The sequence below is a fragment of the Neltuma alba genome, unplaced genomic scaffold, assembly GCF_004799145.2.
Source record: "Neltuma alba isolate B1F8T4 unplaced genomic scaffold, ASM479914v2 tig00002543_pilon, whole genome shotgun sequence".
Classification (NCBI taxonomy): Eukaryota; Viridiplantae; Streptophyta; class Magnoliopsida; order Fabales; family Fabaceae; genus Neltuma; species Neltuma alba.
In genome coordinates this window covers 26,662-48,634 of record NW_021632908.1, presented here as the reverse complement: position 1 = coordinate 48,634, position 21,973 = coordinate 26,662, and the positions used below count along the sequence as shown (strand labels likewise).

Sequence of the window (21,973 nt, the reverse complement as noted above, 5' to 3'; positions counted from 1 at the left end):
GTGTTGACGAGACTCTGGCTCAAGTTTGTTTCTGAAAGTGGTGCCATGGATCCTCTAATGAACTCATATGTTGAAAGAATGCAAGCTACAACAAGGGTACTTCTTAGCCACCTTATCTGTTTGACTATTATTTGGTATTCTTCCTTGGATCTCTTTTTTGTCTTACCTAATATCATGCTTTTGTTCATGTGGCTTTTTAGAAATGGTACATGAATATATTGGAGGCTGATAAAACGCAGCCCCAAAGAAAACAGAAGACGGAAAGCTATATACCCCAGCAGCTGTTGATCTGTTCAGGATACTTGGGGAACAAGTACAAATTGTTCGAGATAATAGTACTGATGTCATGTTATACAGAATTGCCCTGGCAACCATTCAGGTAATTTACCTTGGCATCCAAACTCTTCGTGAAAAGTGATAGTTAGACAAGACATTGCAAATAAATTTTTTCTAGTGGTGGAACATGATAAAATCTATTCATTCTTACAATAATATCCTGGTTTTGACACTCTGTAATTTTACAGGTGATGATCGATTTTCAAGCAGCTGAAAGGAAAGGGACTTGAAGAACCTGCATCTGAAATTGGTCTTGAGCCTTTATGTGCCATGGTTAGTGCACCTCTTTTAGTGTTAGGCTATCAATATATTTCTTCAATAATGCATTGCTTAGGCGCTTTTGTTAACATGAGATTCTGTGGAACGTTGTATAGATAAACAACAACTTGCGCTGCTATGATCTTGCAATGGAGCTGAGTATAGCACCATCGAAGCTCTTCCACAAAATTTGCTGAGCAGGTTTGGAGCTTGGTTCTTGTGTTTGTTCTGGCTAGTTTATTTATTTGTTAACTGTTGCATGATTGACATGCTCTGTGTTATTGCAGTTTACCAAATTCATGTTTATATCATTCTTCCTTGTTGATTGTTGATTTTTCCTGCATTGGGTTCCCACTATTTCCCGGTGCCTTATTATTAGGAATTCTCAAAATTGGTTTTAAGAATCATGATTTATTTCATTCTGAAGAAAATTTTGGATGGTCAATAAATGCTGAAGGCCCAGAGGCAATAACATTCTTTATATTTTTCCAATCTGATCCCAAAATTGGACCAAACCAAGTGTATATGTAATAACACCACCAGTGCCAGAGTTTGTTTTTGATAGTTTTAATTGCCATCCTAGCCTTGTCAATACTAAACCGCAAACGGAGGCACATAAAATCGTAAAAACAAAAAATGACGATCTTTTCAGAGTATACTTTTTGAGGATATTAGTATGCTTATTTCTCGTTTTACTAGAGTTCACTGGGGCTTTTTGCCCCCAACCCTTTTAAGCAGCATCTATCTGTAGTTGTGTATGCACGTTATTCTTACTATTTGTCCTATTCTGTCCTTTATCTTAAAATAAATAAGTAGTTATTGGTTTTTTACTCTTTTTCCTCTCTGAAGGAAATGCTATAGAGATTGTTATGAAATTGTTTTAAGACCATGCTCATCTATAGGATTTTATTTATTTATTTATTTTTGTTTATTCCTAATATTCCATGTCTGGCCTTTGTTAAATGTTAGTTCAAAGTATGTCTCGAATATATTTGCTGTCTTCTCATTTTATATCATGATTAGATCCAGTAGTTCTAATTCTTGAACAAGGACTTGCAATGGGACATTGTTTAACTTATGGATGATCAAAATCATATAGATTTGCGTGATGACTTGATTGTTTAATCCTCACCTCTAAATTTGCTGTGATTTGGAACATGTGGTCAGTAAGGAATGCTCTTTTCACAAGGATTACTTTTGTGGAATGGAATGGAATAACTTTTGTGGCCTCTGGTGTTCCATTCTAGTGTTTTTAAGAAAGTCGCTCTATTCTTTTCTGTTCTTGTTTCAATTCCGTGGATACTTCATCCTCCTCTCATGTATTTACTCTTTCCCCTTTAAATAGGTTCTTTTATATGAAAAGAAAAGCAATCTGTGTGTTTGTTGAGCTTGATATCGGATGTAGTGAAGTTTTTCATTTTTTTTCTTGTTTGATATCTTCAGATTTGCCATTTCATTACAGGTTAATTTTGAAGACACCTGCAAGGGGTTTCTAGATGTTGCTAAGGTATAAGAATGTCTACAAATGTGTTAGTCTAATACTTTCTCTGTGGATGTTCATTGAATCCTCATCATTTTAATCAGCTGAATTCAGCATGATGGATTTTATGATTATTAGTTCAATATGTGATTTCCTTAAATTATAATATATGTTCTTGTCTGTTCTTAGTCAGTTTGACAGATTGATAACATGTTTATCTTAATTGTCTGGGTTCTTAGTTTGATGAAATCAGTTATATGGAAAAGGTTAAACTGTTATAATATAAATTTTTTGATTATAGGAAGCTGTGCATCAAACTGTGTGTGTGATTTTTGAAGATCCCGGTGTTCAGGAGTTGTTAGTGAAGCTATACCAGACAGGTTGAGTACCTTTACCCATTAGCTACTGACCTTTTATTGTTCTTATAATATTTAATGTAATTAATGTAATAGTCCTATGTTGTAGAGAAGGTCCAATGGAATATCTGATAAAACCAGACATCTATACCCTCTCCGTTTCTTTGCGCTTTAGGGGTGTTTCCTGGTCCTTCAGCTCTGTATTCTTATTCTCTTAATAATTATTGGGTATAAAAAATGCCATTATCTTGAACTTTAAGATATCATTGGAAAAGGCTGCTGCAAGGGCTTAATTTGTAATCAATTCCAAGTTCCCTTTCTATCGCTTGCTATATACCTACTGATATCAGGGTATGGGTTTCTTTATAGGATGTCTTTACATGTTGCATGTAACAATGTTACATTTAAATTTTTTACAAACAAGTTACCATGTTTTCTATCCTATCTTTGCAAGCACATGTTCTTGTAACTCAGCTAATTGTTTTAACTAGAAATGTTGCCTTCTTTTTTGCATATGCCAGAGTGGAGCGAGGGGCAAGTAACTGAGTACTTGGTTGCAACATTTGGTGATTATTTTACTGATGTTAAAATGTAAGTTTATTTCCATGTCTCAGTATCTTAATTTGTTCATCGTTCCACTTATGCCAAAATATTTCCACCATTGGTATTCTTTTGTTTCAGTCAACAATCCAGTCGACCTAAATATTTAAGCTGTGAAGAAAGAACCAAGAACCGATTTTTTTGAACCACCAGACCTCGAATTCTTTATTTTAGTAGACAATCCCCATATAGTTTCTTATGACAACTAGAATTAAAGGTCTTATGGCTTGTAGTAGCTCCTTGAATTCCATCGTGCAACATTTTGATTCCCTAATGAATGCTTGAGTTCATGTCTGCATCTTTATGGATCATGAGTTGTCTTTCTTAAATAAAGGAGAGAAAAAAAATTCTTGATCGTGCAGTGGGAATCTTGAAATGTAATTTGGATTGAATATGTCCTCATGTTTTCTTTTTTGAAGGGAGGGGAGAGAGAAAATCAACAAAGAGTGACCTCTGCCCCCAAGGGCAAGGGGCTTCAAATCAAACTGGGGTCATATATGTAAGGGTTTAGGAAAGGGGTATTCCTTTGTTTCCTTGGAAGTGTAATGCATTAAACTGGAGGGGAGGAAAGGATATTTCTCACCCTGAGATGTTCATTACACATTACAGCAACCTGGTTTCATTCCTAACCATTAACTAATGAAATTTACTATTGCGAAAGAAAAGGGGCTGTAGAACTATGTGATCACCAATTGATGTTCTTTGGAGTTTACAGTTTTAATGGTTCATGCAGCATCATTCTTTGAGTGTTGAATGTCTAGTATGTTCTGGAAATTTTACCAGTTATGGCTTTTACTTTAAGGTACATTGAAGAAAGATCTTTTAGAAGATTTGTTGAAGCCTGCCTTGAGGAAACAGTGGTCGTTTATATTGATCATCTTCTAACGCAGGTTCCTAATTCAAATTACTAATAATCTTTTTGATATCTGGCCTTCAACTGTGCACTTCATAACAACTTACCATCTATATGACATCATTGTCTCCCCGATCATTGGATTGCAGAAAAACTATATTAAAGAAGAAACAATTGAAAGGATGAGGCTAGATGAAGAGGTTATCATGGATTTTTTTAGGGAATATATAAGCGTTTCTGTAAGTGCTCTTCATCTTATGCTTCTAAATATAGTCGTTCTTAATGTGCAAATTGTGCTGTTAGTCTAGGTATACTATTCTGAAGCTTCTTATTGTAATGTCATTGCTATTGGATTAGAAAGTTGAAAGCAGATTGAGGATTCTCAGCGACTTAAGGGAACTTGCTTCAGCAGAGAGTTTGGATACCTTCACACTCATCTATACAAATATTCTTGAACACCAACCAGACTGCCCGGTATTATTATCCTCGATATGATCCTGGTTTCAACTATAGTTGATTAATCTATGAATGCAAATAAAAGTATTCTAGGGCTTTTACTCTGAAATTTCTCATTTTATTTTGAGCAGTGTATTGCAATTTATAGGAGAATGTTGGCCACAAAAGATTCAACCATTCAACAATGAAAGGAAACGGACACAAACATTAGCAGAAGTTTAGACTCTTAAAGCGGGAAAATAAGGGAAAAAACAGCATATGACTTCGGCCCATTAATCTTCAATGAATCCTTGTGATTTTTACGAAGGATCTGCCTCCTAAATGCCCTAGAATCTTGGGATATTAACCAGCAACAGATATTCAAAATAAAGAACAGAATTAGACCAAAAATTAAAATATGGAAAAGGTTGACCAAAACATATAATAAAAACCAACACATGATCAATTTGCTATAGTAAATTTTCTCATTTATTATATTATTCTTCCATTTTTCCTATCAGAAAAAAATTTTATTTATTAAATTTTTAAGAAAATGTCTCAGAGCTCATGAAATTTTAAACCTCCAGTAGTCCCGGTTGATTAACTAGTTTTCTCTGCTATTATAGGCTGAAGTTGTAGAGAAGCTTGTTGGTCTTCGAGAAGGCATTCCTCGTAAGGATGCCAAGGAGGTAAATAAAATTCAATGATTATTTTGCTTGACATTGAACTCAAAATATCTTCTAAAGCAGGGAATATGAATGTATTACTTAGTGGTAATTCTGTGTTCAATTCTATGGATGTAAATAATAAGGTATGCCTTCATGGAAATTTATTTTTTATCAGAAGAGAAAATGCATGGTGAATCTACGTAGTATCAACTAACAACTATTAAGCGTAGTCCTTGCCATTCTACAAGCCTTGGGTGCATTCTGGAGGGAACATTTCTTGTACGGACTTCTTTACAGCATATTGAACTTATTTTCTGGGTCCCATGGTGTTTTTATCATTTAAAGGAGACTAGTTGTCCCAAACTTGTAATTGGAAGAAATAGGACAATGTCGAAAAAGAAAAATTGCAATCGGTCATTATTCAGGAGAAATTTTGTGGTTCTCAAGTTCTTATGATATGTAATTATCTTTGTTAACCAGGTCATACAAGAGTGCAGGGAGATATATGAAAATTCCCTTATTGATGGAAGACCTCCCAAGACTGGCTTTGTTTTCCCACGAGTGAAGTGCTTAAATGCATCATCAAAATCAATCTGGCGTAAACTCACTTAAATCGCTTAAATGAAGTACGATTTCTTCCTTCTTATTTCAATTGTTCTGTTCTGCTCTGCTATCTCATGGGGGTCACTTCGTGCTAGCTTTTTGTACCAGTTGTCGTTCTCAGTTTTACTTTATCTCAATGTTGAAATTGATTTCAAAGCAGTTGCTTTTGGCTGCTGTACAGCCCTACAAATCACGCCTGAATTTAATGCAGGCCAATTACCAAATGAAGACATGGATCAGGCGGGCAGACAAAAGCCAACCTTTGGAATTGTAGAGATCTAAAAAAGTAGCACTTAGACCGAATTCGGTTCGTTGTAGAGTAACTTCAATTCCCAGTAGTCAATTCTGTTGGTTTGATGTTTAGAAATCTTTAGATTACAGAGATTTTCCACTGAGAAGCGTGTTACCAATTGTTTGAATGAAGTCAGTCAATCCGCTGTGTTTGTTTTATTCTTGTGGTCTTCTAGTGCTTTTGTTTTCCTAATAACTGGGTGTGATCTTGATTCTTGGGTATTACCTGAAATTTGAGCAATAACACTATTCATTCGTATGGATTTTTTTTTGTGTATCAGAAGAGCTTTTACATTTTATATTAGTTGAAAGTAGAAGATTGATTTAAACAATTAATAGTTGGAGGGGAAAAAAAGGATGGAAATTAGGGATAAATTGTTTTGAAGAATTACAACATCGTTATAATTATAATGTTGTGACAGACGCGAGAGGTCTGATGAAGTTGAGCAGCTAAATTACACTTAAGCATACCGAAAGCCTTGTAATCCAAAGGCCCTGACACTCTCCTGTAACACTCTTCTGTAAATGGAAAAATGGGAGGTTGTCGGTTTTATCCCGTTTATAATCTCAGGTAATCTCAGGTCAGTAATGCCTGTTCTTTTAATTAAAAAAAAAAACACTTAGGGATGGCATTCACGTAGTGACGAAGAGGAGAAAATTTTCCATATGTTACCCATTCCGAAAGACACAAATTAAAAAGTGAAGTTTGAAGAATGGCAAGCTCAGCAAGACGGGAGCAATAGTCGGATCCCATCACTATAATCATTATTCATTAATTGAGTAATAAGTAATATTATTAATTGTTTATGAATAATTTGACTCGTTATATATTTGATATACTCCCTCCGTTCCTTATTATAAGAGACGAATAACCGAATTACGTTGATCAAAAAAACAGTTAAAATTAGTTAAGAACAATTAATATGTAAAAAGTATAATTTTTTTTCCAAAAATACCCTCATTAATAAGGAGAGAGAACATGAGAGAGAATAATGGTAATTTATTAAAAGAAAGAGAAGTGGGAAGGAGAGAGAGTATGAGTTGGAGACAATAAATATGGGTAAAATAGGAAATCAACACAAAAAAATAGAGACAATTTTTAAGTGTCTCTTATATATAGAAACATGCCATAAGCACCAAATGTCTCTTATAATAAGGAACGGAGGGAGTATCTAATTGGGGTTTGCTTTTTTATTTCTTGTAAATTACTATCTCCGGTTCTTAATATAAGATTTCGTTTGACTTTTATTTTAGTTCTAAATATAAAACTCCAATCCACTACCTCTCATATTTATTTTTTTGTTTAAAATAGTTTTTCTAATGATAATAGTTATACTCAATACACTTGATCAATAAGGATATTTTAGGAAAGACGACATCTATTTATTACAAATAACTAACTTAATTTAATTCTTTAATCTTTTCAAATTAGTCAACTAGCTCTTATATTTAAAACCGGAGGTAGTAAATATGTTTTCTCACATATTATGCAGAAATCAAAACCTAAATGAAAATATATGCAATTAAACTACTTTAAATCAAAGAATGCACAAATGCAAATAGGGCATTCAAATCACGTTCAATGTTACAGAAATTATTATATTTAAATAACTTCATTTTTTATACCAAGGTTTAATCTCCCCATTTATAATTATACATGCATGTATGTGGTTTACATGTTTTGCTGTGTGATCTTTTCTATTAGTAGGTGTCTAATGTGTATTGTCATTTTATGTTTATTTTTTTAATGTGTCTATGTTTAGGTAATTACTTATATTTTAATATCATTGGTAATTTTATTTTTAAAAAAATGTATGTGGTGAACACTAGGTTATATTCTTTACAAGAAAGTGACGCGTGTTATGGCGCTGAATGGGCTTCATAAAAGAGATGGGCCACGATTGGACGACTAAGCAAGACGGGGCTTATGGGCCGAAGGTTTTAGGGAGAAATAAATATGCTGCCTTTTTCTTTTTAACCTGAAATATACTACCAAACCATATACATTTTCCCACCATTGATGTATGAATTAGATGGTAGAGTAACATTTTTTTATCCTTGACAAAATTAAAAAAAAATCATATAGAAGACAATAAAACATGTGGAGACATACTGAAAGAGCAAAGAACATTGCACAGAACTTGGAAGAACCCATGCATTCAAGGCTTGTAAATATTATGATTCGATAAATATTTATTCTTGGCTTATTTATAATGTGATAGGATAAGGAAAAAATAATTTTTTAAATTTAAATCATTTTGTTAAACCAAGTAAATTTTTTATTCTCACAATGATTTATTTATAATCTTTTTTTTTATAAGGATCAAAATGCATTAAAATACTAAAAGTAACAAGATTAAGTCATAGTACCTAAACATAACGTGCTAAAGTTAAGCAATATAAGATCTTTCGACTCTATCTTATATGCTAATTTAACATAAGAGAAAGAGAAAAAAGTGATCTTAATGCAATATGTTAGCCCAAAGCTTGTTGATACTATATCTTAAAATGAATTACGAGTAGTTCTTGACACGGCAAACTTTGTGACTCTGCTTTGGAGAAATGATTTATTCCTATTGACTTAAATTAGGTAGGATCATTTCATGCAGCATATTCTACTCCTCCGGTCCTAATTATAAGACCCAATTGACTTATTTGAGGAGATTAAGGAAGTAAGTTAAGTTGGTTATTTATAATAAATAAGTGTTGTCATTCCTAAAATATTCTTGCTAATTAAATATATTGGCTAAAACTATCATTATTAGAAGGATTATCTTGGAAAAAAATGCATAAATATAAGAGACAAAATGGATTGGGGTCTTATAATTAGGACCAAATAAAAAGTCAAATGGGGTCTTATAATAAGGACCGGAGGAGTACCATCAAATGTATAACACTTACATGTTTTAGTTTAAATTTGAGACTTCTGATTAAGTTGATTACTTTTTCAGTGCTTGTTTGAAAAACTCACAAATAAAATTATTTTTACATATTTATACACTAAAAAATCACTTTATCATCGTCAGTAGACTTCACATGCCCAGTATACCAAAGTGGGCAGGTGTGAACAAGACATGGGGGGTTGGCCCCGCCTGAAATGGAGAAAGGCGATTCACTTTTTGAATGGACGGTGGGCCCCCCCACCAATATTTGATGATTGTTAAGTTTTCCTTTTTTTTTTTTAATGTCCAAGAAAAATATTATAGAAAATACACACGTGGGAAAGTAGCTCCCTCCCAAGTCACAAATCAAATATTTATATACGTCCAAATTGAATGGGTTTGTACATTTGGATGGTTTTGGGCACAAACAAGTGAGAATGTGTCCTTTTCAGCATTATCAATTCAATCTTTGCCTCCTAAACCTGGAGGCACCATTTGTGCTGTCTCAACAAATTTCTTTTCTTTTCTTTTTTATTTATCTACTATCTTTTAAAATGTAAATACACAAATTATGTAAATAATGTTCAAATTAAATAGTTAATTTATTCATGCCAATTCCTACATGATTACAATAAATAACTACTCCTCCGGTCCTTAATATAAAATTCATTTAACTAATTTGATTAGAATAAGGAAGTTATGTAAGTTAGTTAATTATAATAAATATGACACATTTTTTCTAAAATACTATAATCATCTTTGTTAATACCCCTCTTCCTCTTCTACTTGATTATAGTTGAGGGAGTATTCATAGGGGTAATTTAGAGAAAATTGATAAATATGAGAAATGGATATTATATTTAGGACTAAAACTAACTCAATAATTGAATCCTATATTAAGGACTGGAGGAGTAATTTGTTGTGGAAATAACTGTTGCTTAACAAGATTGTAAGTTAACAAGTTCGGTCTAACAATCTATAAATCCCTATTAATTATTCACAACAAAACAAAATTATGACAATAAAACCGTCGCCGTCAACAGAGCTCCAACTGTTGATAGGGGGTGGTGACTAGTTGTTAATGAAAATGGCTTTGAAAGAAAAACGAGAAATGACTTTTGGGATGGAAAAAAGAAAAAGGTGAGAAGTGGTTTGGTGTGGTATAATACCTAATATTCTCAAACATCGATTCAATTAGTGGACGAATCAAGGAATTGTTAAATTTGCCAACCGGATTCGGAATTTCTTTTAAAAAAAATTTCTTCCTGCTTCAAATGAGTTTTATTTTCAAATTAACATGTACTACATCCGATTCTTAATATAAAAATTAATTAAATAATTTGAATATATTAAAATTTTTTGCTAAGTTAGCTATTTGTAATAAATGAGTGTTGTCTCTCTTAAAATACCATTGCTGATTAAATGTATTAGTTTTAACATTTAATGGAATATTTAACATGTGTAATTACTACAAAAATTATTTTAGAAGAAAATAAATAAATAAATATCAGAGAAAAAAAAGTGAATTGAGATTCTATATTTAGGATCGAATCAGAAATCAAATTGGTTTTTATATCAAGAAATGAATGCAATATAACTCAAATTTATAAAAACATATAATTGAATAATGGAGAAAGTGAATGCATTTTGATGCGAGTGAGTAGTCATTGATGCTTTATAATTAGGTGTAGTGACGAGTGACCCCACTTTGACCTCTTTGTTTAATCTTTACCCCTAAAAAGCTCATTTTGCCATATGAAATATCATTTCAATTTTCATGACACTTTTTTTTAAAAAAAAAAAACTCAGCTATACGCATAAAGCAAGGCTTCACGTAAGAAACTTGTTTATAAGCCACAAATAATAGTCAACAACATTTAGATAGGATAAGGTGAAAATAATTAAAGTGTACAGTGTTACATGCCCTAACTTTCCGCTAATTTGACTCACCACAAATTGAAACTTCTTCCACACTAACCCAATATCACATATCATCATCCCCTGCTTAATTTTAGGCTTTATCTGGCAACCATACATGGCCCTTTTTTTTTTTTTTTTTTTGCCCCTTCAATCGCATGAAATTTTAAGAATAATTTGTATTATTCATCATAACTTGTTATATAAATTGTATTGATGTGTTGATTAAAATTCACACAGAGAATTCTTCCGTTTGGAAATTAAACGGAAGAAAAAGTAGGTGTTAAAGAAGCTAATAATGCCGAATCATTTGGATTAAAATAAGAAATTAAGAATCGTATAATTTTTATTCAGTTTTGAATTGACCCTTCTTTTGTTTCAATAATAATAATACCATCTTTAATTCGGGTGTTCATCTATGAAAAAGCGATGTTAATGCTGAATTTTCTCCTGGTTAAAAAAGTTTAAAGTATATGTCAACTTGCTAATATATATTTTTATGGACGTTGTACTTTTACAATACCATATTCTTTAATTCATGTTTTCATGAAAGAATGACGCCTTTAATTATACCTTGCCATGAAGACCCACTTGGGATGTGAATCTGTCCTTGATGCATAATTCATTATTCATTAATATAGTCTAATTTACGCATCTTATGCATTAAAAGTTATATACTACTACCCACACTCCTTAATATAAGAGCTAGATAACTAATTTGGGAAGATTAAGAAAATTATAGTTAATTTAGTTATTTGTGATAAATATGTGTTGACTTCCTTAAATTACCATTATTCAACCACGTATATTGAAATTACATTTAGGTGAAAGTACCTTAAAATCAATAGGGATATTTTTAACAACACATTATAAATTTAGAAGAGAAAGTAGATTGTAGTATTATATTTAGAACTGCTGACTAATTTTTATAGTTATGACCGGAGGTATAAACTAATTTACTACAAATTTTCATGTCTTTCATTTTGTGGTTCATCTTATTAGAATTAAATAAGACAGTTATTTGGCTAGGGAGGATGTAACACATTTTGCAATGGCCAAGAACTTTCTCCCCATAAGTTTTTCTTTGCAGGAAAAAATGGAATTACTTGTGCTCGTTAGCACTTTTAAAGATTATATGATATTTATAGATTTAATTTTGATAAGAGACGGTAAGAGTGCAACCGAATTGCTTGCTCTTGCAACCCACTGTATTAGGCTATATTATGCAGGAAATTAATTGAGATGATTCAAAGTTATCTAATAAGAATAAGTTTAAAAAAATGAGAATACAAATTCATTTTTATTTTAAGAAATTAAAGATGTGGTGTGATGTTGTGATTGCGAATAAAAAATTAAGACTAATAAGTTCTAATTGTTTCGTATTAAATTAAAAAAATAAAAACATTTTTTTATAATTATATCATGAGTATTTACATTATAAACTCTCGTGATCAAAGTTTTTATGGGTGGCAAGCTTGCTTTTATTTAGATGAATCTCCAAAGCATCGTAATTTTGTAGCGGAGAGGTAAAACTAAAAGATGAACTTTAATGATCAAGCCTTTTTATAAAGGGCATATAAGCTGTACAAAAATACTTGTGGTAATAATGAGTGCAATATATTACTCAAGCATGCCTTTGAGGCTTTGACTTAATTTCCTGGTTTTACTCCACAGTCAAATTGTTAATCATTATTTTTCCAAATGACAAAGCTACGTACATATAATTTGATATCATTAATTTTTTATTTCTTTTTTGGACCTTTGGATAAAACTAAAAGAAGCGAAGGGATGACATGGCACAAAATATATCTCACTAATACTATCTTAAAATTTAGAGTTAGTATTATTGTCACTTTTTAATTTTTATAGTTTCAAATTATTAGTTTTAGTGTTCATAGTTTCACAGTTCTTTTTGTTTGAGTTTAATAGATGGTTCTTATACTTTTGATAAGTTTTGATTTTTTTTCATTTATTTAAACTCAAATTAAGTCTTTACTCTTTACCAAACCAGATGGGTTAAAATCAATGATTTGAAATTAGAAAGATTACAAACAAAATTAAATCAAATTTTCAGGAATAACAATAACATTAACGTACGCTAAAATTTAATAACTTTTTTTAATCTTTGTCCCTGTTTAATATATGTATTTTAATGAGAAGTCTAAAATAATAAAAATAATAAATTAGAAGTAAAATTATATATTTATATAATAAATTATGTAAAAAATCAAAACAATTTCTATATGCCCCATGAATGGAATTAGAAAAGTATTTTTCAAATTAATGATTTCCAGGGCAATTACATTTTGAACCATAAATGCGAAAGAAAACAAAGTGGTAGTTCAATTCAAAATGGTTTATCCAAATTCGTGAAGTCATTGGCATGCAGCCTCAATTTCAAGAAACACCTAATTTCTTGCCAAACATATAAAAATTGAAGTTTACCTAAAAGAAATTATGCTTGCTTATACCAAACCAGCAACTAATCAATTTTGACAAACAAAATGAGCTCCTTTATTAAACCAAGGGCTCTATAACTATAAATGCCCCATCATAGCAAAATCACTAAATGTGGCGAACCCAACAATATTCTCATATATTATCATCTTCTGTTCACGAAATAAATACCACTCCCAAAAGGCAGTAGTGCCCATAATAATAATAATAATAATGATCATCATTCATTTATTAATGCATTAAATAAATATTGGAAACATCTTATGTGGCAATCAGGAGGCATGGGACCCAGCAGAGCCCCCTTCTATTTTGACCCGAGAAACGGAGTTTTGGTTTGGCCCTTTTCCTGAAGAAGAGTCACGTCACTATCCACGTTATAGCGCGAAGGCGTTTTGACTGGCTTCGGGCAGCGGTCAGCACCGTTGGGGCAGCTTCCTCCCCTCTCCCTGTCTCTCTCAGCCTCTCTCTCACCCACACCCGGTCACTCTCTCTCTCCACTGCCTGTGCACGCCTCACTCAAAAGAAGATAACAATCTCACACTGCCTGACTCAGACTGGCTGAGAAAAGAGTGTTTGTGTTCTTAAGCCTGCGAAGAAGTGAGAAGTTAAAGTTTTTTACTCAAGGGAAAGTGAAGAAATGCCGTGGATATTTTCTTGAAAAGAGTTCCATGTTTGGCTACCTGTGTTAACTCACTAGAGCTTGATTTTGTTGATATTGGCGTTTGGTTCTGATGCTGTGGCGGGGATGCTTCTGCGTGGTAATGGTGGAAACTTGAGGGAGTTTCATATGAGATTTGGGAGCTAGGGTTTTGGACAATCTTGGTTGGGTTGGGGGAAGAGAAGGGGATTGTGACCGGGTACTGGGGTGTCAGATATTATTTGGATCATTGATTTCTGGCTACTCACTTAAATGGATAGGAAGGCCTGGGCTTCTGCTTTCATCTGGTGGGTCTTGCTAGTTCATCCATTGTGGTTGATTTCTGCAAACACGGAAGGTTTGTCAGAAGTTGCTGGCTTTTATCTCATTCACGTGTGACATGCTATTGTTTTTCGTCATTGCTGTAAAATAAAATGCTCTTTCTTAAAATTTGTTCGAGCATTTGCTTGTTACTTCTTTGATTGTGATTATTTGGGCAAATGAGGCCCTTTCCCTCGGGCATCTGGATCCATCCGCAGGACTTGCGCTAGCTAGAAGCAATATTTCTTATTGTAATTCTTAACTTTTGGTACTTCTTTGAACTTCTCAATTTTCTTTACCGAGCGTTATAGAATAAAATTTAGAACGGATAACTTGTAGTGATCTCTTAGCTCAAGGAATCCTGAAAGATATCCCATCTCTGAGAAGTGACGTAAGGTTTCCATTGCAATAGATGGTATTGTCTGTAAAAACATTTGATTAAGACAATGCATTTCTGCCTAGTCTGTCTTAAATGTTCTGAGTATTGTCTTTCTTTGCGCACTGCGAAATCGGCAATGAATGGGTCACACATGGAATAGTAACAATGTTGGTCGTTCAATTGCGTTTTCGAGATATTCCCGATTCAATTTAGTTCTGTCATGCGCGATGTCTCACTATACCAGGGCTACTTATTGCAATAGAATTTTTTTGGGGTTAACATTTCTAATAGGTTAGATGAGAAAAGATCTTAGCGACCTGTCTCATGTAGTTCAGCCACTGGACAACTTATTTTTGTGCTTGAATGAGTTATTCAACATGCTGCTATGTGTTTATTACTTGCAATTTCTAACAAATGTGGCTTTGATACATGTAAATCATAGTGTTATATTCTACTCCTATCATCTTGCATCCTAGTAATCGAAGATGTCTATGTTGTATTGACACTGAGTTGTATCATGATTTTTACCCCACCTGATTGTTTAATTTCACATCTGTGTGCAGGTGACGCCTTACACAGCCTAAGGACAAATTTACAGGACCCTAACAATGTTTTACAAAGTTGGGACCCTACGCTTGTCAATCCTTGCACATGGTTTCATGTAACATGCAACAATGATAATAGTGTAATAAGAGTGTAAGCTGTCTGCTTCTAAATATTTATCACATATAGATGCTTATTTCATATGCAAATTCTCATACAATTTATTCTCATAGCTTTTCTAACACTGCCTTTTCTGTTCTCCCCCTCCCCATCTTTGCTATTTCTAATGTCAGGGATCTAGGAAATGCTGATTTATCTGGTCAACTTGTTCCACAACTTGGCCAGCTCAAGAATTTGCAGTACTTGTATGTTACGCCCTTATCTTTTGATGTTTCAATCTTCTTGAGCCTCGTCATTTTGTCATTAATTTTGTGTTGTCTTGAGGCAATGAGGTGGGGACAAATAGGCTTCAAAATAAAGACCATCTCAAGTAATGGGGCTTTCTTCATCCCGTTTCTATAGATTTGAGTTTTGGGGCTTGAGTATGATGTACGATATATATATATATATTTCCCCTGAGTAAGAAAGGTGGTGGCTAGACGGGTTTGGAGAATGTTCCTGATCCCTCTTTTGCAACTCGCAAATGGTACTGGTCCCCCCCCCCCCCCCCCAAAAAAAAAAGAGAGAGAATAGTGCTGATTTCTCTAATTGCCCCTTCTTTGGGCTGGTTTCTACAATTGTGAGTACAACTTTTCTATGGGTTTTTGAAGCTCATAAAGGCTCTAATCGTTGAAAAGTGGACCTTTTCATGTTTTACTATGATGTATTATCTTTTGCCCTTGAATTAACATCCCCGTTGGTTGAGGAAATTATGATTTATGAGAAATGTCCTTTGGTGTGTGATTGATGAGAGTAGGAAGGCCCAATTTATAAGTTGATAGAGTTGTTCTCATTCTGCTGCATCCTTTGTTTGGTCAGCTGCACATTATACTCTAATGCAGACATCATTCTCTTATTATTGATCTTGAGTTATGGGCTTGTGTTGTATGAAAGCATGGGGTTTATGGTGGAGCGTATTGAAGATTACGATTTCTACTCGCTCAAACAGGGGGTTTATCATGCCTGCTGTTTAAGAACCTCATGTAACGTACCCTATTAGAATTGGGTGTTAGTCCTAATCTTATATGGGTTGAGAGATAAATTATTACACCTGTAAGGAACAATTGGATGTTGAAGCAAAACCCATTAATGGCTTAATGTCATAAGCGCAAGACCTGGAAATAAAAGGCTTACAGAACGCCATTTAACACATATATTAATTAATTAAAATAAATATCGATCTTGATATCTGATATTAACATATTTATTTGATATACATATTAATTTGAGTTTAATAACAGGGAACTCTACAGCAATAATATAACTGGCCCAATTCCAAGTGACTTGGGGAATCTTACTAGCTTGGTGAGCTTGGATCTGTACTTAAACAGTTTCACTGGTCCTATCCCAGATTCTTTGGGCAAGTTGTCAAAGTTGCGATTCCTGTAAGTGTAGTTATTGTTGGCATTAACCTTTTTTTTTGTTGCAATTTTTTTTAAATATATATGCTGTGAAGGGTTGATTAGCTGATGCAGGGATAAAAAACAATTGTAAAGAGTTATAAGAAAAAATATATAAGAATTATTTCACCAAAAAATGTACTAATTAGAAATTAACTTTCAATTTTACCCAAAGAAAATCTCATTTGATGCAAAATTCTGTGTACTATGTTGCCGATGCCAAATACATAAACCTTCAAATGTGCTTTTTAGCATTTACACTTTGAAGTTGGAACCAAACAAAAGGAATTTATTGGACCATCCTGATAGAAAAATAACTATTTACTATAAACGAGAGCTTCATGTCCTTTTCTAATGATCTATTTAAATTTGGATTGGGCACACTAGCTTAAATATGGAAGGGACATTTGTAACTTCTTTCCCCTTGTCCAAAATCACTTTACCTTCTTCATTTTGTTTGGTGAGACTTGCCTTCATTTATTTGTTCAATAATACCATGCCTGTGCCTGTCAATTTGCACGTCTTTTTTTTTTTTTTTCTTAGCTATCAATATAGATTTTAATGCTGTTTCATTGGTATGTCTGTCTAAGGATAGCCGGCTTAATAACAACAGCCTGTCAGGTCCCATTCCCATGACATTGACCAATATTTCATCTCTCCAAGTGCTGTGAGTGCTAGTTTACTTTAACATATGTTGCTACTTCATGACTTTAATTTAAATTGCATGTGCCCCGCTGCTATTTTGTTCTCAATTTATTTAACATGAAATTGCAGGGATTTATCTAACAACCGTCTCTCTGGAGTGGTTCCGGATAATGGTTCCTTCTCATTATTCACTCCTATCAGGTTTCTCACTGAGACAAGTGCTACTCTTACCTGCACTAATCCTGGTTGCAATGTTTTCTGATTGTGTTTCTTTGCTTTCTACAGTTTTGCTAACAACATGGGTCTTTGTGGGCCAGTCACTGGGCACCCTTGTCCTGGTTCTCCTCCATTTTCTCCTCCGCCCCCTTTTGTCCCACCAACCCCAATTTCTGCCCCGGGTAATCTTTCTGCTGTTTCTGATGTCAATCTCAGAATTTAGATGACACTTTTCTTTTCAAGTTTGGCAATTTCTCTGTTGCAATTGCTCTTCTGAATAACCAATCACAGGAGGTAATAGTGCCACTGGGGCAATTGCTGGAGGAGTTGCTGCTGGTGCTGCTTTGCTATTTGCTGCTCCTGCCATTGCATTTGCATGGTGGAGTCGGAGGAAACCACAAGAATTTTTCTTTGATGTGCCTGGTTAGCATTCCCATCTGAATGAGTACTAGATTTGTTGGACCAAGCTGGTAAGATAGATTCTGACTTGAAGTATATTTGCAGCTGAAGAGGATCCTGAAGTTCATCTTGGGCAGCTCAAAAGGTTCTCACTCAGAGAACTGCAAGTTGCAACAGATAGTTTTAGCAATAAGAACATTCTGGGAAGGGGTGGATTTGGTAAAGTATACAAGGGACGCCTGGCTGATGGTTCATTAGTTGCTGTGAAAAGACTGAAAGAGGAGCGGACACCTGGTGGGGAGCTTCAATTTCAGACTGAAGTAGAGATGATCAGCATGGCTGTACATCGAAATCTTCTTCGTTTGCGAGGATTCTGTATGACACCAACTGAAAGGCTGCTTGTTTATCCATACATGGCTAATGGGAGTGTTGCGTCATGCTTAAGAGGTAGATGTTTGGCATTGTTTACCTATATTTTTAAAGTCAGTATGCTTGATTGGTTGTTAATCATTGAATAGAATGTACCAAGGCATGATTAATGCAAGCGCATTTTACCTTCTAATGGCAATGCTATTAGCTTTGATTACATGACATTGCATTTGTGTTTTCTAAAATTGTCTTTTGGTCCAATGGAAGGACGCAGATGATGCTAACCTGTACAACAAAGTGAGGTTAGCATCTCCTTTATCTATAATGGTTGGGGAGAGGACGGCAATGTTAGAATTACTATTCCCCTCATTATTTATGGATGCCTCTGCTTTCTGCTTCCATGTCCGTTTTAAATTGAATATATTCAATGATTTTTTAAATTTGAATTATCATGATTCAGGGTTAGCCTGCCTATCATTTTTCAGCATATAATTGGTTTTTGATCCTCATAGATGAGATGCTTTCCCTAGTTTTTTTCTATTCGCCTTGTGATTTCGTATTTGCATTACTCCAGAGCGCCCAGCACATCAACCTCCCCTGGACTGGCCAACAAGGAAGCGAATAGCATTGGGTTCTGCCAGGGGTCTTTCCTATTTGCACGATCATTGTGATCCCAAGATTATCCATCGGGATGTGAAAGCTGCGAACATATTGTTGGATGAGGAGTTTGAGGCTGTTGTTGGCGACTTTGGGCTGGCAAAACTTATGGACTACAAGGATACCCATGTCACAACTGCTGTTCGGGGCACAATTGGGCATATAGCTCCAGAGTACCTTTCTACTGGGAAATCTTCTGAGAAAACTGATGTTTTTGGGTATGGCATCATGCTTTTGGAGTTGATTACTGGACAAAGAGCCTTCGACCTTGCCCGGCTTGCAAATGATGATGATGTTATGTTGCTTGATTGGGTATGTTTACCATAAAAGTGTATCGTCTTGTTCAACCGCAATCTACCTTTGCTGTTTAATTCTATGTGACTACGTCCTGCAATAACTTGTAAAATGCACTACCTCTAGTTCTTAATATAAGATTTAGTTTGTAAAATCTTATATTAAGGACCTGAGGTAGTACCTTTTTTTATTATTATTATTATTTTTTTGCTATACCCAATGATGGCTGGCATATGGAGGAACCCTTTCTTTTATTCTTTTTTTTTTTTTTAAAGCAGAAAGTAATTTGGTGATGAGTTGTGTAAAAGTCCATATGTCAGTTTGCAGTTCGCACCCGTGTTATTTCAGTCTTTTCATCGCGGTTTTGGCTGAGTGGCTGTGCCCAATTTCTATGCTTGCCTAAAGCTTCCTTTTGGCATTTCACCTACAAATCTCATACTCTTGAATATGTTCTTAGGTCAAAGGGCTTCTGAAAGAGAAGAAGCTGGAAATGCTGGTTGATCCTGATCTACAAAACAATTACGTTGAAGCTGAGGTCGAACAGCTAATTCAGGTTGCACTGCTGTGCACGCAAGGTTCCCCTTTGGACCGGCCTAAGATGTCAGAAGTCGTGAGAATGCTTGAAGGTGATGGCTTGGCAGAACGATGGGATGAGTGGCAAAAGGTGGAAGTGTACCGCCAGGAAGTGGAGCTAGCCCCTCATCCTGGTTCTGATTGGCTTGTTGACTCAACCGAAAATCTACATGCAGTTGAGCTCTCTGGTCCAAGGTGACATTAGCACAGTAGAAAAGTAAAGAAAGAAAGCATTATTTATCCCCTTTTCTTTTCTTTTTTTTTCCCTTCTTTTAACCATAGAAGCTCTCTTTTTTTTACCTTCGACCCTCCCTTTGGTTCCTTTTGAGTATCACATCCTGATTATGCCTCTTGTAAGTCCAGTGCATTGTATTCATTTACATTTGTGCATAGGGGTTAGCTTTATCATGAGTTGCCATCTGTATCATCTGCAGTTTGACAATGATGTTTACATCAAATGAAACAATGACAACTTCATCTTGAATTTTGTAGACTTGCTCGATCCACAATTCTATATTCAATTAAGGCGCATGCAGTACCCGAAATATTTTTATTAGTGCATTCAGCATCATAAAGTATTTTGTAGTGTATCTAATATTTTAAAATATTTTTTTAAGTGCGTTAAGCACTATGAAGTATTTTTTGGTGTATTCAGTATTTTTATTTTTTTTAGATGTGCCTAGCATTTAAAAATATTTTTGATGTATCTAGTGTCAAGGCAAAAAAATACTTCATCGTGCTAAACGCATTTAAAAAATATTTCAGGATGCTGGATGTATCTGAACAAATATTTTGGGATGTTAAATACATCTTATTTTTTTTTATCATTTAGTGAAATTTATATTTTTTTTTATATTTTATTTTATTATTTAGTGGAATTTATCAGTGTGGGTCAATGACGTCTCGAATGGTGCTATTTATCGTTATTCCAAGGGCTGGCGAGAAATAGGGGAAAGAAGAGAATGATTCCATGTCATCGATTAAGATTAGCATGGAAGTATAGGACAACACGTATGGTCATCGTTATTCGTTACTGAGCAGGTCGTAGTGCTGACAGGATGTGACAGTCTTTTGTAGTTCCTCCAAGTAGGAAATGAGAGAATGGGCTTTTTAAATAATTTATAAATAATTTTTTAATCATAATTTATAAGATAATTATCAAAAAATAAAGTTCTTTTAAAATGATTTATAAGTAATTTTTTAACCATAATTTATAAAATATAAATAAATATGTGAAAAGAAGTTTTATTTTCAAACGAGACTTTGATTAATGGGAAAATGACAATAAAATACCACTTGAATTCTAAAAAGACAGATAAGGGACCTGAATAAGCAAAATGACAAATAAGGCACTGGGTACCAATCTGGAATTCATATTTTCGGCCAAAAGACCAAAATGCCCTGATGAATGCGGGAAGACCAAAAGCTGAAAGTGAGAGAAAGGAGAGAGGAAGATCGACGCTGATGAAATGCGGGAAGAAGGAAAGAAGAATGTTGGAAATGCTATTATCTTACTCCTTCGCATCACCATTTTGTAGAGATTGTTGATTTTGGTTGTGGGAAAGAGGATTTGTAGTAAGAGAGGGAGTGAATCGAAGCGGAAATCAACAAGCAATTACGTAACGTAACTGCTGTCATATGCCTGCTGGTTTTTGGTAAATCCCATTACGTGAATGGTAAATTTCACTATACATGTAGTTAATTATGAATTTTACAAAATACATATTGTGATTTACAACTTTTGTAGTGAAAGTGACTACTTTGTTAATGGGTTTTGCAACCTGTTTTCAGGAGATAAACAACTTGTTTGTAAAAACTAATAAAATTTCATGCTAAATTTGACAAAACGTATAGTGGGATTTACAACTTCCGTAGTAAAAATGACCACTTATTCAATGGGTTTTGTAACTTGTTTTCAGGGGATGGGCAGCTTGTTTCTAAAAACTAATAAAATTTCCTACTAAATTTGACAAAACACATAGTGAGATTTACAACTTTTGTAGTGAAAATTACCACTTCTTAAATGAGTTTTGCAACCTCTTTTCAGGGGATGAGCAACTTGTTTCTAAAAATCAATAAAATTTGACGCTGAATTTTACAAAACACACAGTGATATTTACAACTTTTATAGTGAAAATGACCACTTCTTAAATGAGTTTTGCAACCTCTTTTCAAGGGATGAGCAACTTGTTTCTAAAAATCAATAAAATTTGACGCTGAATTTTACAAAACACACAGTGATATT

The 21,973-nt window shown here is 34.0% G+C and overlaps 1 protein-coding gene and 1 pseudogene across 1 annotated transcript; both read left to right on the top strand.

The window, feature by feature from the left end:
• The first annotated feature begins 5 nt into the window (after positions 1 to 5).
• Positions 6 to 6,179, top strand: LOC114731971 (exocyst complex component SEC6-like; annotated as a pseudogene).
• A 7,556-nt stretch (positions 6,180 to 13,735) lies between these two features.
• On the top strand, positions 13,736 to 20,212 carry LOC114731910 (somatic embryogenesis receptor kinase 2). The gene is made up of 11 exons (XM_028919170.1): positions 13,736 to 14,131; positions 15,037 to 15,169; positions 15,310 to 15,381; positions 16,417 to 16,560; positions 17,171 to 17,242; positions 17,350 to 17,421; positions 17,506 to 17,618; positions 17,728 to 17,859; positions 17,941 to 18,282; positions 18,779 to 19,173; positions 19,613 to 20,212. The coding sequence occupies exons 1-11, from the start codon at positions 14,047 to 14,049 to the stop codon at positions 19,925 to 19,927; spliced, it is 1,875 nt and encodes a 624-aa protein (XP_028775003.1). The 5' UTR covers positions 13,736 to 14,046; the 3' UTR covers positions 19,928 to 20,212.
• The last annotated feature ends 1,761 nt before the right edge of the window (positions 20,213 to 21,973 follow it).

Excerpts from the sequence above, each read along its gene's own strand:
- LOC114731910 (XM_028919170.1), top strand. The coding sequence starts at position 14,047 with ATGGATAGGAAGGCCTGGGCTTCTGCTTTCATCTGGTGGGTCTTGCTA. Across the intron at positions 16,561-17,170 it reads TTGTCAAAGTTGCGATTCCT|CCGGCTTAATAACAACAGCC; the intron begins GTAAGTGTAGTT and ends GTCTAAGGATAG. Across the intron at positions 17,619-17,727 it reads AACCCCAATTTCTGCCCCGG|GAGGTAATAGTGCCACTGGG; the intron begins GTAATCTTTCTG and ends AACCAATCACAG.